At 40.7% G+C, this 14333-nt stretch overlaps 1 protein-coding gene across 6 annotated transcripts in view; it reads right to left on the bottom strand.

The window, feature by feature from the left end:
- The window catches only part of grid2 (glutamate receptor, ionotropic, delta 2), a 307218-nt gene that overhangs the window by 258146 nt on the left and 34739 nt on the right, over positions 1 to 14333 (bottom strand). For all 6 annotated transcript variants that reach the window (XR_003751238.1, XR_003751237.1, XR_003751240.1 and 3 more), the window contains exon 2: positions 8331 to 8486. Coding sequence is in view for 2 of the 6 variants with exons in the window: in XM_028996105.1 (XP_028851938.1) it covers positions 8331 to 8486 (156 nt within the window). In the remaining 4 variants the exon portion in view is untranslated. The remainder of the gene's footprint in view (positions 1 to 8330; positions 8487 to 14333) is intronic.

Below are 14333 nucleotides of genomic sequence, written 5' to 3'. Positions count from 1 at the left end.
TGGAGGGGTGCAGCACACAGAAATAAATGAATAAATACAATAAACACTGAACCTACAATTTAGCTTCAGTTCAGCCGCCATTTCCTATGATTTGGGGTAATTTGCACAGCTGATGATGCTTCAGCCATGATCAGTTTTTTTTTTTCCTGCATTAATGAGATGCTCCAGCGCTATTTGCATTCTGCTTTATGCGCAATTAACCATTGTGTCAATGATGATAAATATTGACAAAACACAAACAGAGCTATAAATATAATTTGGACAGGGGCGGGGGAGGTGTTGTGAATAAATCATGCTCTGTCAATTTTTGTCATTGTTGACAGAATATTTCTGCTCAGTGACAATAAGTCCCACTGAAACCCACCCTGTACGCTCTATGCAGCAACACAGTAACAGGATGCAGAAAGAGGGCCGAGGGGAATGAATACAGTATACACAGCGTAAAGACAACGGCGGCAGAAGTTGCAAGGAAGAACCTTTGATCATTAATTCAGTGTCATCGAGATCATCTTAACAGCATCATGGGTTGACTGACAGCCTGTCCCAGAAGTCAACAGCTGGGGAATGTAGCCACTGCCAGGGTGATGAATGACACCATGATGGTGACGGAGGGATGAGAAACCATGAAAATGCAAAAATAAATGACAGAACATGTAAAATGAATATCCTCTGGGTTCATGATAAGACTGAAATGTTCATGATATGTTCAATATTAATCGCTAAGCTTGCTCTCTAGTGTAAGATAAGGTGTCCTCAGAATTTACACAATTGGGTAAAACAGAAAAGAACCGCTTAGTAGTTATCTGTATCTTGAACCAACCAACTACCCCATTTCTTTTCTGTATAATTATTTATGTATTTGACATGACTTACTGGCGCATCGTGTTAGAGTTGACATACCATTAAACTACTGATTGTATTTTTTCTTGTATTTCCAGATTTTTGTAATGTGAACATGGGCCCGTTGTGTTGCATGAGTTTTTTGTCAGAATCATACCCACGTTTACATGAATCTCCATTCACTTATCGCAGGTTAATTTCTCCCTGGAGCCACAGAGTTGAAAAGCGAATGAATGATTCTGCCTCCAATATTCCATATTCACCACCTACACCATGGAGTAGGGTATATCGTACCCTGATTTTAGACACAACTCTAAAAGGTAGTTGTGGGCCAAGTCCAAGAAAACAAAGACAAGGGAGATATGTTGATATGATGTGTTCAAAAACTAAATGACTTCTTACAATTTATGTGCCGTGCTGTCTTTAATCATTTATCCACTGCAGCATACTACACATCTTCAGAATCTGCCCCACTCATTATTAGGCCATTAAAAGTACCACCTGAGCCTAATTAAGGTGGTAGTAGCCTAGTGGGTAACACACTTGCCTATGAACCAGAAGACCCAGGTTCAAACCCCACTTATTACCATTGTGTCCCTGAGCAAGACACTTAACCCTAAGTTGCTCCAGGGGGGGACTGTCCCAGTAACTACTGATAGTAAGTCACTCTGGATAAGGGCGTCTGATAAATGCTGTAAATTATTGAGTATATTATGATTTGTTTAATCATAATATACTCTCCAATTGGCTTTTTCAGTTGAAAAAAAATTACGTTTTATTCAGTAAAAAAAAATTACGTTACAAAATTATTCAATTTACGGGCATCAGAGAGCTGCTACCAATATGCAGGCGCCTCCCAGAACTTCTGTGGAACTTGCCACCCAGAACTTGTGCATCCTCTCAATCGTTAAATACACACAAAATATGCAAATTCTGACCATTTTATTGTGATTGTGAAAAGTTAATAACCAAGATTGAGCTGAATTTTATCACGCTCATCGATCGGCATCATATAATCGCCCAGCCTTACTTATAAGGCTTACATATCCCAGTCTTTAGTGTCCTTTGTCTAACATTTGAGTAAAGACCGGCATGATCAATTAATCATTAAAGCAGCTACAACCTTCTGCGGTTCACGCTTCACCGCATTATGTCATTGCTTCTGGTCTGGGAAAAGGACAAACCATTCACAACACCATGACAGGTTTTTTCGCCAAGATCTCCTTAAAAGTGTGGAGTCACATTCTCACCAATTCAACACCTCACCTTAACATCCTCACCTGCCAATCAGAGCCATCGCAGCAGGTCACCAACTCAGACGCCAGCAGGAACACAGTCGGGCCTTGATTCTTCATGCAGCCACTTTCTTTTTTGAATTATTATGATTCTTGACACCAACTCGAATCAATATGATGATACTGCTGCCTGCTTTGTATTCAATTTCTGTGCCGGGGTGGAGGCCAGCGGCTGTTTGCACAATCTCATTCCTGCCGGAGATAAACTCAGGCTCAGAGGGAGCGAGCCATTCTCCTCCTCGCGGCTGTTAGAGGAGAGCTGGAGCAAAAAAGTGTCATTATTGTGACAGGATGCATTGGCCGTGATTTTCTTTTTAAGACTGAGACTGAGGTTAAGAAGGAAAATCTGTAAAATAAATGAAAGTTCTTATTTGCAGTCTAGCTGTGCATTGAGAGGGGGAAAGTGCTAGAAGGAGACCAGGAGGCAGAATGCGAGGCACACGGTGATTGCACCGCTCCATTCAATGAAAGAAGACTGTGCTGTAGACAATATCCACAGGGGAGGTAAAAATCACTCAAACAAAGAAATATTGTGCTAGAGACAGACAGGGCACACACAGACACTACCAGTCAAAAGTTTGGCCGCTCCTACTCTTTTAAGGGTCTTGCTTCTCTAAAAAAAAGGTTGTTTTTTTTTTTACTGTGATGGCAGCATTTCACACTCTTGGCTTCTCTCCACCACCTGGAGACAGTCCTGAAGGTTCATGCTGAACGCCTTCTTATCGTTCACTCACGTTAATGAGCGTCTCATGAAGCGGCTTCTGATGATGTGTGAACAAAGCAGCCATGAAGGTAAAAAACAGATTCATCAAACATACTTCACTTTCTCCTCATACAACAAGTACTAAACATGTTTCTTGCCTTGGATTCTTCAAAAACGGCTCCATCTTAGTCTCCATAACAACCACAGAGTAGGTGCTTCCAAACTTTTGGCTGGTGGTGTATACATTACAGGGCTGTCAAAATTAACACAGCTGCTTTCTTTTTACATTCATTTTGCGTGTGCATTTACATTATTTTCCAACGGAGACCGGACTGCAGAGGAGCTCACAGCAAAAAAGTGATGAACTAATGAAATATGCAGTGAATTCGTTTCACTTCCCATTTTATTTCCTCTCAGGGTCTTCATGGGCACTGTCTGTGCCTATTTCCTATACCTGTCACTGTCATAGTTTTAAAAGATTCATTATAGCAAGCTTTATATGATACATATGTAAAATATTGCATCGCGTAGTAAGAACATATCTTCATAATAATGCATATCTTAAAAGTTCATCATTCTTATCAGGGAGAAAGGGCACGTTTCAAAGTTTTAAAGTAGTTCTTATTTCATATATGTAATATCAAACAGCACGATTTTTTTCAGAATTTTGAAGACTGGGTAATATTTGTATAATTCTTCATACAGTTTTTGGCAACCCGATTAGCTTACTGTGCTATACGGACCACCAAGGCACTTTCTGCTGTTGAGGACACTAAAACAGAAAGAGCTTTTTTGGCCAATTGAAGCGCTGCATTTTATGGACACTATAAAACAGAGTCATGAAAGTGTGCCCATTTCGGTGGGGCCTCGGCCATATTGTTTCCATGTATTTTATTTCTATATTGACTGCCATACGCCTGACAGATTGGTATTTTTTCTCCTCCTGACAATACGAGTCGGTTGGGAAAACTTTGCGCTGTTTAAACCCCTAATGAATGAGAAGCTCTGGTTAGAGCCCAACACAGCCAGCAAGGCTCCTAAAACCACAGTGGCCTCGTATTAAGGGCTAATGAAAGTCTCCCCACGCCCTGCCCCGAACACACGGTTTGCCTGCATCTATTGAAAACGTCTTCATTAAATCACACAGGGCGCTGAAGCTTTTTGAAAAACAGATGAATGCTTAAGTTTCTTTGAATGGAAGAGCCCAGCTGACAAAAGGCGATTCAGGCGTACAGTACCGCGCTGCATGAGCAGGAAGCAAACATCCTCCAGCGACGTCCAATAGAGATATTCGGGGGTCGGCCGCTCCCGGACACGCATAACCAAAGAAATTTTCATCCATCATGGGAAAACTTTTGAAAGGGCCAGCTCCACATTGAAGGGTTGCCAAGCTGACGTGTCGCAAAGCCAAGTTTCGTCGAGGAGCCATCAAGCCTCCGCAGAAGGGCTTTACACAAGTGTCAGTGGGAAAATACCATCCTACCCACGCTTTATTACAAATGTCAGCCTCTCGGCAGGAGACTACTCCCCCCCGTTGATTGGAGTTGAGAAAATTGGATTGTGGCCATTCCTCAGGAATTCTGCCGCTGTGGTGGGAGATGAGGACGGACTCGGCATGGGGAGAACGTGAAGACGCGCACGTGGAACAGAGCAGGAGGGGCTAGGACGGCAATAAAGTCAGAACAGCAGGTGGGGATCTTAAGAACATTAACTGTTCGCTCAACAGGCACACTTACCTTGAGATCTTCTCTAAACCATGCAAATCATCTCTTTTTAAACGACATCCTCCAGAGGTCAACCAAAGCTCAGCCCCCCACAAAGAGGAAATAAGAATAATGGTGAGAATAATGAAGTGCATTGCTTTTGAGTGTTATAAAACATAAAAACAATAAAAACTGATGCACTTCATTTATGGATATTGGGGAAAAAATATCTTAAACTGCAGACTAATGGCACTTTTTAAAGTCTAATTCGTTAGTTTTATATTGTGTTTCAATAGCTGTGTATCACTCCGAGCACGTTTATCCCAAAAACCCACCATCAGACAGAGATCCAGAGAAAATCCTGGATTATAAGAAGACTGAGACCCCTGACTGGTTAGATACGGGCGTGTCAACACAAGCTCCTTCATTTCACTTTGCCTCAGCAGTCAGTCCTTGTTCTTTTTATCTCTGCCTTCAGTCATAACTCTGCACCCAAACAGTGTCAGCTTTGGGAATCGCCGTTGTGCATTTGAGTGGGAATCTGTGCATCTTTGAGATAACACCAGACATCAGTAGAGGACAGGAGAGCCGGAATGACAATTTAAGCATAGCGTAATTCTATTTTCTTGATGTTAATATTTTAATCTTGACAGACAAACATATCTACCTATTTACAGTATCATGGCATCTTGTTATTAGGGAACGTGTGACACCCAGAGGCCACTGGGCTCAGACAGCAGGCGCCCATGCACCCGATTTACGGGTCCCGATCACGCCAAACTGACACCAATTAAGAGTGACCAGGTCCTGTTAAAAAATGTGGACTCTGAGAACGTACCTTTGTGTTTGTGTTTCAGTTCTTGTCTTTATGACACGCCTTTGGGTTCATTCATGTTTATTTCCTTTCCTTTGTCCAAGTTTGATTTTTGCCCATTAAATATTCTTCTTTTGAAAATGTCCTGCTTCTGCGCCTCCTTCCCCATATGACCCTAAGACGTGACCGCATCACTTCTAAAGATTTTCTTCAATTCCCCTGTTCAGATTCTATTAAGAATTTGTGGTATTTTGAAAGTGTCTGTTCAGATGACACCCGCTAATTCATTCCTTTTCAATACTGGGTCAGAGGACCTGTGACATAGAAGGCTGCATTTGTATATTTTCTTCCAACACAAATGTAATTTCAATTGGTTGGTTACCAGCCCGAATCCCAAAATGCCAATTTTCTTGTGTCACCATGTGCTATGCTGTAGTGTCATTTCACTTTCACTATTTCACAGTATTGGACAGGATGCCAGAATCACAAAACATAGCTGAGTAGATACTCATATCTGTACTGGTTGTGCTACAATTATATGTCTTACAGTATATACATCATAAAAAGCTTTTGGTCAAGATTCTGCTGTCGGCATCGGTGTATTATCCAGAGAGAGGACACTTTCAAGGAGAGAAGTAAACCACAAGGAGAGCACTGATGTACCTTCAAAGGGACATAATTACTCCAGCATTGTAAAGCAGGTAGTAGGTGAGAGGAAGAGGCTGAACTCTTTAAACTCAGACAACAAAGACCTGTCAGCTGAATACAGCCACAGAACTGAGTCTCAAAATACCCAAGCCAGTCAGGTCAGGCAGAGCTGCCAACGTCAATGTGTAAAAGAGACACTGACTACACATCTCCATGGACTGCCTTTTTTTGGCCCTCCACCATGCTGGTGCATCTTTATGGGCAGTGGTGTCAACCGGAAGGTCATGCGTTACCACTTTCATTCAGGAGAAATTGTTTTGGTTGTTCCAGTTCCAGAGCTAAGTTTGTTAAGATCTTAATGTCTTTGTATGTGATAAGTAAGCATTTTTAAATATTATATATATTTAAAAATGCTTACTTATGTAACCTTCAGCAAGCTGTTCAGCAATATTTCTCACAGCGGTGGTAAAAATGTATGTAAAATGAGCAAATGCATTGGTAATGACAAAGCTGTGTTATTTCTGCAAGACCAAAAATATTGTTTACGTTTCTTATTTTTGCAATTACGAAGTCAGCAATTCACAAACGCAAAGATAATTCAAGTTCTGTGGACATAGATCTGCATTATATTGATTTGGATTGCTCTGATCTCATATTAAATATACATTATACACTACAAGACTCAATAAAAATCAAAGAAAAAGTAAACATTTTAATAAATTCTCGCATAGCTGCAGAGGCATAATGAACTGACATCAACAAATTCCTTTCTTTTTTGGTTGGCTGGCTGGTTTTTAACAAGAAAGGAAACAAAAGCAGATGTGTAGATAAAGGAAGGGGTGTAAATACGGCGGTCCGCAACCGAATCAGTGTGCAAAGCCACACCATGGGCGCTCAAGCTCAACCGTAACATATGTATCTGTAATTAGAGACTCCAAACCGGACAAAAAAAGACATTTTATGGTTTATCAGGGGACGAGAATGGAAGAACAAAAGAGTGATGTACAGCGCGCTGTTCATTCACATTCAGTACGGGGCCGAAAAGAAGGAAAGAAGGTGATGTTTGTGGTTTATTGGAATTCAATTAACTGTCATTAATATTAAGTCTGATTTCTTCTAAGTCAATTGTTTAAAAAAAAAACAAACTGTTACTTCCTTTTCTTTGCTGGACTTCCTGAGGTACACAAACTAGAAACACACACACTTCAATATTCCTTCATGGTTCCTCACACACTGCTACTGGCACACATTCTGTGTTTTGTTTTCATTTTTGGTCATTGTCCCATTGTTCTGTTCACTTCTTTGCTTAAATAGAGTCTGTGTACTCACCTCGCAATGGTGTCCTCCAGCTCTGTTCTGTTATATTTTCTCCAGCAAGATCAAAGAACATTCTGGCATCTCTAAATGAGCACCCAGCATTCTGTGTGTTTCTACTCAACAATGACAAATTTATGGTTAAAAAAAAGAAGAATGCCAAAATAAGGCCAAAATCATAAGCCAGATGCTTGTTGGAGTTTGCCAGAAGGTGTACGGGAGACTCAGAGACCAAGCAGAAATAGATTATATGGTTTGATGAGGCCGAATTGGAGCTCTCGTGTCTGCGGGCAAAGCAGTAAGATCAGCACAGAGGCAGACCTTAATAAATTGAAGGCCATAGCTGTCCCAGGCCTGACTGACACCTCCTTTCATGCCTTTATTGCCACTGTGTTGTTTAACGCCTTCTCATTTATTTCTTATGTAACCCACCCGTGTATGTACCTGCATGCACTTGTGCTTGGGATTCTGCAGAACATCTGTAAGGCCACTCAGGCAATGGTTTTATGTTAATGTTTGCATGAGTAGCTTTTATCAGCCTCACAGCAGCCGAACAGGCTTAAGGTCAAAGGTATAAACACAAAATCATTTCTTTTAATTGGACTTTTATCCAATCATAACTCAGCCAGGAGTCCAGATCTGACCATAATCTGGCATGAACACAAGTGATGAGTTGAAAGGTATATTTAAGAAATAACTGGATACTATTATTCTATTGGAAAATATACACCATTAAAAGTAATGTAGATGAGTGCAAATACTAATACTAATCTAATGCTAAATTAGTTAACCAGTTCGTCAAACCATGGAAAACATGAGAAAAACTAAATGTGCTAATTTAGCAAAAATGGACTTCCAGCCACTCTAATAGGCTTGTTTAATGCACAGAATTTTGCAAAATGCACAAGTTTTGACTCCTATGAAATTCATAGAGTGAAAGTGATTCCTAGGAAGTAATGTCTAGGAATGAAAGATTGTAAGTCAATCAGCAGGTCTGGGATGTCCAAGCTTACCTTCCTGGACGGCCTGGAATGGGTTGTTCCCATCCACAAACTCCACAGAAATGGTAATCTTCTCTGTCTCCAGTATCTCATTGTTGAGGTTGAGGTCCGCCACCGCCAAGCGGAACACTTCGTCATCCTTTTTGGCAGATTCATCAAAGATGGCCCCTGAGGAGAGGGATGATAGTTTAGATAGGTAACACAGAAAAAGTGGGATGCGTGAAATGAACCAGGGACAAAATGTGCTGCAGAAACATGAGGCATGCTATAATCTGCAAGTGTAGAATCATAATGTTCTACCAAAAATCTATGCAAACAATCTTTCGCAGAATAGTACATACACATATCTGTATCCTCACAGGAAAATCATTTCTTTTCTCAGACATAAAAATAAATACAGTTAACATTTACAAAATCCTATAAAAATTGAATAGCTGAAATGGATGTACAGCACATTTGACATTCTAGCAAATATATCTGGCCAACTATTGATTTAAAACCTGCTGAATTTTATATATACACACATACACACACACACACACACACACACACACACACACAGTGGGGCGGAAAAAAAAATTGGTAGCAACCGATTATGCAAGTTGTCCGACTTTAAAAGATGAATAGATACTTTTTAAATAGTTTATTAGAAAGCACCTATAAAAGGCAAGGATTCTGTCCCTCTTCTATCCTTCACTCGTTACCTGTATTAATGGAGCCTGTTTGAACTGGTTGTCTGTGTAAAAGACGCCTTCACCACAACAGTCAGACCATGTGACACCATGGCCAAGAGCTGTCTAAGGACACCAGAGACAAGATTGACTGTCCCTACAACAGACAAGTAGCTTGGTGAGAAGAGATCAACTATTGGAGCTATTTTCAGAAAAAGAAATCACTGACAATCTTTCTGGACCTGGGGATCATGCAAGATCTCCCCTTGTGTGGTACAAATAATCTTGAACGGTGAGGAAACAGCCCAGAACTACATGGGGGGAACTGGTCAATGACCTAAAGAGAGTTGTGACCACAGTAACAAAGGTTACTATTAGTAACACTCTACGTCATCATGGATTGCCCTTGAAAGTTCCACCCTGCTTAAGCCAGCACATCTCCATGCCAATCTAAAGTTTGCTAGAGACCCTCTGGATGATCTAGAGGAGGATTGAGAGAATGTCATGTGGTCAGATGAGACCAAAATAGAACTTGTCTTTGGAGGGGGAAGAATGCAGAAAGAGCTGCATCCCAAGAACACCATACTCACCGTGAAGCATGGGGCTGGAAACATTTTCTACAAAGGGGACAGGACGACTGATCTGTATTAAGGAAAGGATAAATGGGGCCATGTAAAACCTCCTTCCTTCAGTGAGAGCATTGAAGATGAAACATGGCTGGATCTTCCAGCATGACCATGATCTCAAACACACTGCCAGGGCAACAAAGGAGAGGCTGGAGTTCTGGAGTTAATCTAATAGAGAATCTGTGTCCAGCAACAGCCCCAAAACATCACAGCTCTCGAGAAGATCTGCATGGAACAATTGGGACAAAATATCAGCTACAGTGGGTACAAACCTGGTGAAAACCTACAAGATGTATTTGTCAATTCCGACCAAGGTTACATTACAAAGTATTGAGGTGAACCATTTCTGCACCATTATAGAAATAAAATAAATACAATATGAATTTGCTGTGTACCTATGATGAAAATTACAACTTGCACAATCGGTGGCTTGCCTCACTGTATATATAGATATATGCAGGATAATGTAAATATGCATGCTATGTAGATACATGCATGCTATCTATAGGGTTAAACCAAGGAACAAAACTGGTTCAAAACAACTAGTTTTCATAAATAAACAATATGACATCCTGCGTCTGAGACATCCACTCATTCGGTATATATGGAATCAGCCAAAATACAAGCTAATTCTACCATATATAGTGGTCTATTTAGTGTCTGTGCTCTTGCTGGACTGGGCCACTGAAGTGCTGACTCTCAGAGAGGTGTAACATCAGGAATTATTTTTGGTATCAGATACAATCACTCTTACAAGGGTGATTTTTTTTTAACAGGCCCTTGTATAATTTTTGCTTACAACACTGAAACTGTAGAGCAGCAGCTACCTTTTATATTATTATTTCAGTCCACCGGAAAGTGTATCAGGAAAACCTATGGAAATTTGAGAGGATAGCAAGACTTGTTTGAACACGTATGTTAACCATTTATCATTTATTTATTTTTATTAATGCAGGGCACTATAATGTACTGGACTATGTGGCTGTATTGGCTGCGATAAAACAATACTTTTAAAGCCCCATGAAAACTATGAGTTATTTAACAAGACAAATCTCCCTCCAAAGCTCCAGAAAGACGCTCACTCTGTCTGGAATCCTCTGAGGGGAAGGAGAAAAAAAAATGAAGCATCATAATAGGTCTTTTATCTTGGGCTGAAATTGAGTTGCCATAGAAACCAAACTCAAGGTGGAGGCCTCCAAACATACTTTAAAGCTGCATATTGCACCCTTGGCAGTGTGAAATGTTGTGAAGGTGAAATTATTTCTCCTCTCGCTCTGAACTTCATTGCCTTAGCGTTGTTTACAAATGTAACTCGGAATCAAAGAAACATTTAGAATTTTCTGCATGAGAAAATTTGCAGAAACTAGAAACGAGACAGAGCGACCGTGATATGATTTGTATATCAACACAGACATTCAAAATGCACTAATACTATAGTCACACTAATAGCATTTAACGGACACCCTTATCCAGAGCGCCTTACAGGGACAGTACCCATGGAGACACTCGGGGTTAAGTGTCTTACTCAGGGACACAAATGCAGTAAGTTGGGTTTGAACCTGTCACTTTGTGGTCTTCTGGTTCATAGGTGAGTGTCTAACTTATTAGGCTACTACCACCCCTACTACTGCTACTACTGTAAATCAAAAAAATAATCAACCGCAAACCTAAATGTTTCATAAGGTATCAAATAACTCACGCAACTGTTTTTGCCATGATTTACTTAGCTGGCTGACTGAATGGAATCTTCAAATTAATTCAACTGGATGAGAAGCAACCACAACCAGTCCAAAAATTGTACACTCATATTACGTCAAATTATTTTCAACTTGTGAAAGCCCTGTGACGTGGAAGACATTTTGCGAATCTTAAACTCATTTCAGCCTTCACGTTCAACTGGCCTGTGTGAAAACAGGCCCGTCTACCCTGTTCATTAATGTTAAAGTCCTATGTCCCAAGTGACACGGAGCCTCTTTGGACCTTATTTTGTGTAATCGCTGCAACCGATGGCACAATGAGAAAAAAAAAAACCACACACAAGCTGTCACCAGACTCTCGTAACGCATAAATGAGCCGGCAAGACGCCGCAGCACACATCAGCACCCAACACTGACTAATATCCCCGAGGAGGGCCCTCCGACGGAAACAAAAGTGAGAATTATATTTCTTTTTCCGTCTTAATCATTCCACTCTGCTTCCCCGAGGGCGGATGTCCAGCCCTGAATGCTGATTTACAGGCGGACTCGTTTTAGCCCCGAACGCCACCGCGGCCCGGCCTCTTCGCCAATTGGACTGCGAGGAAAAGGCCAGCGCCACAACATAAATCAGCACAGGGAATAACGGCACAGAGACAGTCGCTCCACTCGGGAGTGGCGCGGGGCAGCGGGGGCAGCGGTGTGCCTTACGAACGCCGGGTCACTTCCAAGGACATAGCCAGAGGCGGCCGCAGACGGGCGTCGCCGCTAATAATAGACATTTCTCATCATTACCGATCCCGTCAGGTAAAAGAGTGTCAGGTTGACTCCTGCATTATAGATGCCCCATGTCTGTCCTTCCAAACATCAATCACGATGCAGCCCTTTGATTCCAGCTTAAAAAAAATATTCTGTCACACGCGATTTTCCACTTCCACCATTTTAGCAAGGTTATCAGTGCTACAAATACCACCGAGAGATAAATTCCTAAACTCTGACACTCTTTGAGCTTTAGTTGTTTACTGATTGTGGCTTAGATCGATGCATTAAAAGATTTTAGATTATATTTAATGCTGACATATCCTTGCAGGAAAAAAACAACAACAACTTAGCATTGGTAGCTGGTTTTAGCTGTTCATAGCTAGCATGGCTAGCTCGAAAACATGTCCTAAACTGCTCAAACAAGCAGTTTTTATTCATTTATGTATTGTTTGAGCAGGGATGACACTTGACTAGCACACATTTGTTAATGTCAGAAAAATATATCTTCTGGAAAGGGCCAGCTTAGCATCGTGACATGAAATTAATTCAAAGCTTCATTAACATGTTGACAGCTCACAGAGAAGCATAATGACAGACTCAAAATGGATAATTAACCCCTAACCCATAAATACTAGCATATGAAGGCTGAAGGTTTCAGAAAACAGAAACCCAGTTAGCAGCGCTAGCAATACATGTCAGCGCGATGCACATAAACTGTAAAGCCACCAATCTCTGCAGTTTTCTTAGATATTACATGTATTGTGGGTCACAATATGACCCCAACTTAAAAAAAATACCCATTATGAGGATAACCAGGAGATTAATATGGCAGACAGTGTAGACCTTATTTAAAAAATAATAAGAAAGACTGTATAATTGTGCTGTATTGATGGAGAAATCCACAATTTGTAACATCTGCAAGGATTAAAAACATGTTTTTGTCATTTTGAGCCTAGTTCAATGACAGACGTAACAAAGGAGATTGAAAAATATGACATGATGAACATATATGACTGCTGCTGTTTCTGTTTTTAACAACACAGTCCACCAAGGTACTGATTTAGTCCTTATTTAGCTCATTCACACCACACTCCAGTAAACAGCCTGAACAGACTGCCAAAACTGACAAAAATGTGTGCTGAATTTCAAAATGAGGATTCTTCCTGATCTTGTCTACAGAGACTATGCTTTTGTTACAGAGTGGGTGGATTTAAACACAATATGGCATCCAAGTTGAAACTCACCCAACTTGGATATGACAGCATGCAACTGCAAAAAAGGCAGTGAACACTATCCTAGAAAGTACGGGTGCACTCCTGAGAGCATTTAGGGTCAAATAGCACCCACTTATAAGGCAAATGACTCTAAACATGGTTTCACTCTTTGGTAAAGAGACGTGGTTGTTCAAATCACAATCTACACAAGGCTGAATATTGCTGGGTTTTTTCGCCGTCTCTTGGCATGTGAGTCATGTGTGTGGACACTTCGGTTAATCAATGGCTCAAATTGTTCATTTAACTACCAGGGACAGCAGGAACCAAGGCTGAATATTGATGAAGTATTTTCACAGTGCTTCTTGTACCCTGAGTAATGGAAAAAGAAACTATACTATACTATACTATACTATACTATACTATATATGTGTATGTGTGTGTGCAATAATACATATAAGCATATTATACCTACATATATTTTTAACTGTGTACATCTAAAAAAAACTATATATCAATTATAAATGTCCTTTTTTCCATGAGAAAGAAATGAAAATGGTAAACATGAACACACAAACCTTGAGAAAGCTTATATAATGAAACTAATGAAAGTTCGAAACCCACATCTGCTGATGCACTAGATGCATTAGTGTGAAGAAGGCCAGTTTTATTGATTCTTTAATGCCTACAACTTTAAGCTAATTAGCAAAGCTTTTAAAGTGTAACACTTGGGTTAACAAACACAGAATTCCATAAGTCTTGTGTTCATGCAACTCATTGCAATGCTCAAACAAACTGACTTCAGAAGAAGCGTATGTACCGCCACCGGCCACAGTCCATGCCAGCTGTCCGATACACACTGAACATGCCCACAGTTCACTGCAGGCGCAGAGTCCATTTTTATGCTGCCCTGGCTGATCCATTATAGATATGTGTCGAGTGTGTGAATGTGCGGAACAGATCAGACAACAGGCATGGATCAGGTACTGACAGCATAACACAGCTTGAGAGTGAATGTCACTCACATTCACGTCTATCATTCCTTAAATGC

The sequence above is a fragment of the Denticeps clupeoides genome, chromosome 11 (genome assembly GCF_900700375.1).
Source record: "Denticeps clupeoides chromosome 11, fDenClu1.1, whole genome shotgun sequence".
Taxonomy (NCBI): domain Eukaryota; kingdom Metazoa; phylum Chordata; class Actinopteri; order Clupeiformes; family Denticipitidae; genus Denticeps; species Denticeps clupeoides.
The sequence above is the reverse complement of the archived record's forward strand: the minus strand, read 5'-3'. Positions and strand labels throughout refer to the sequence as shown.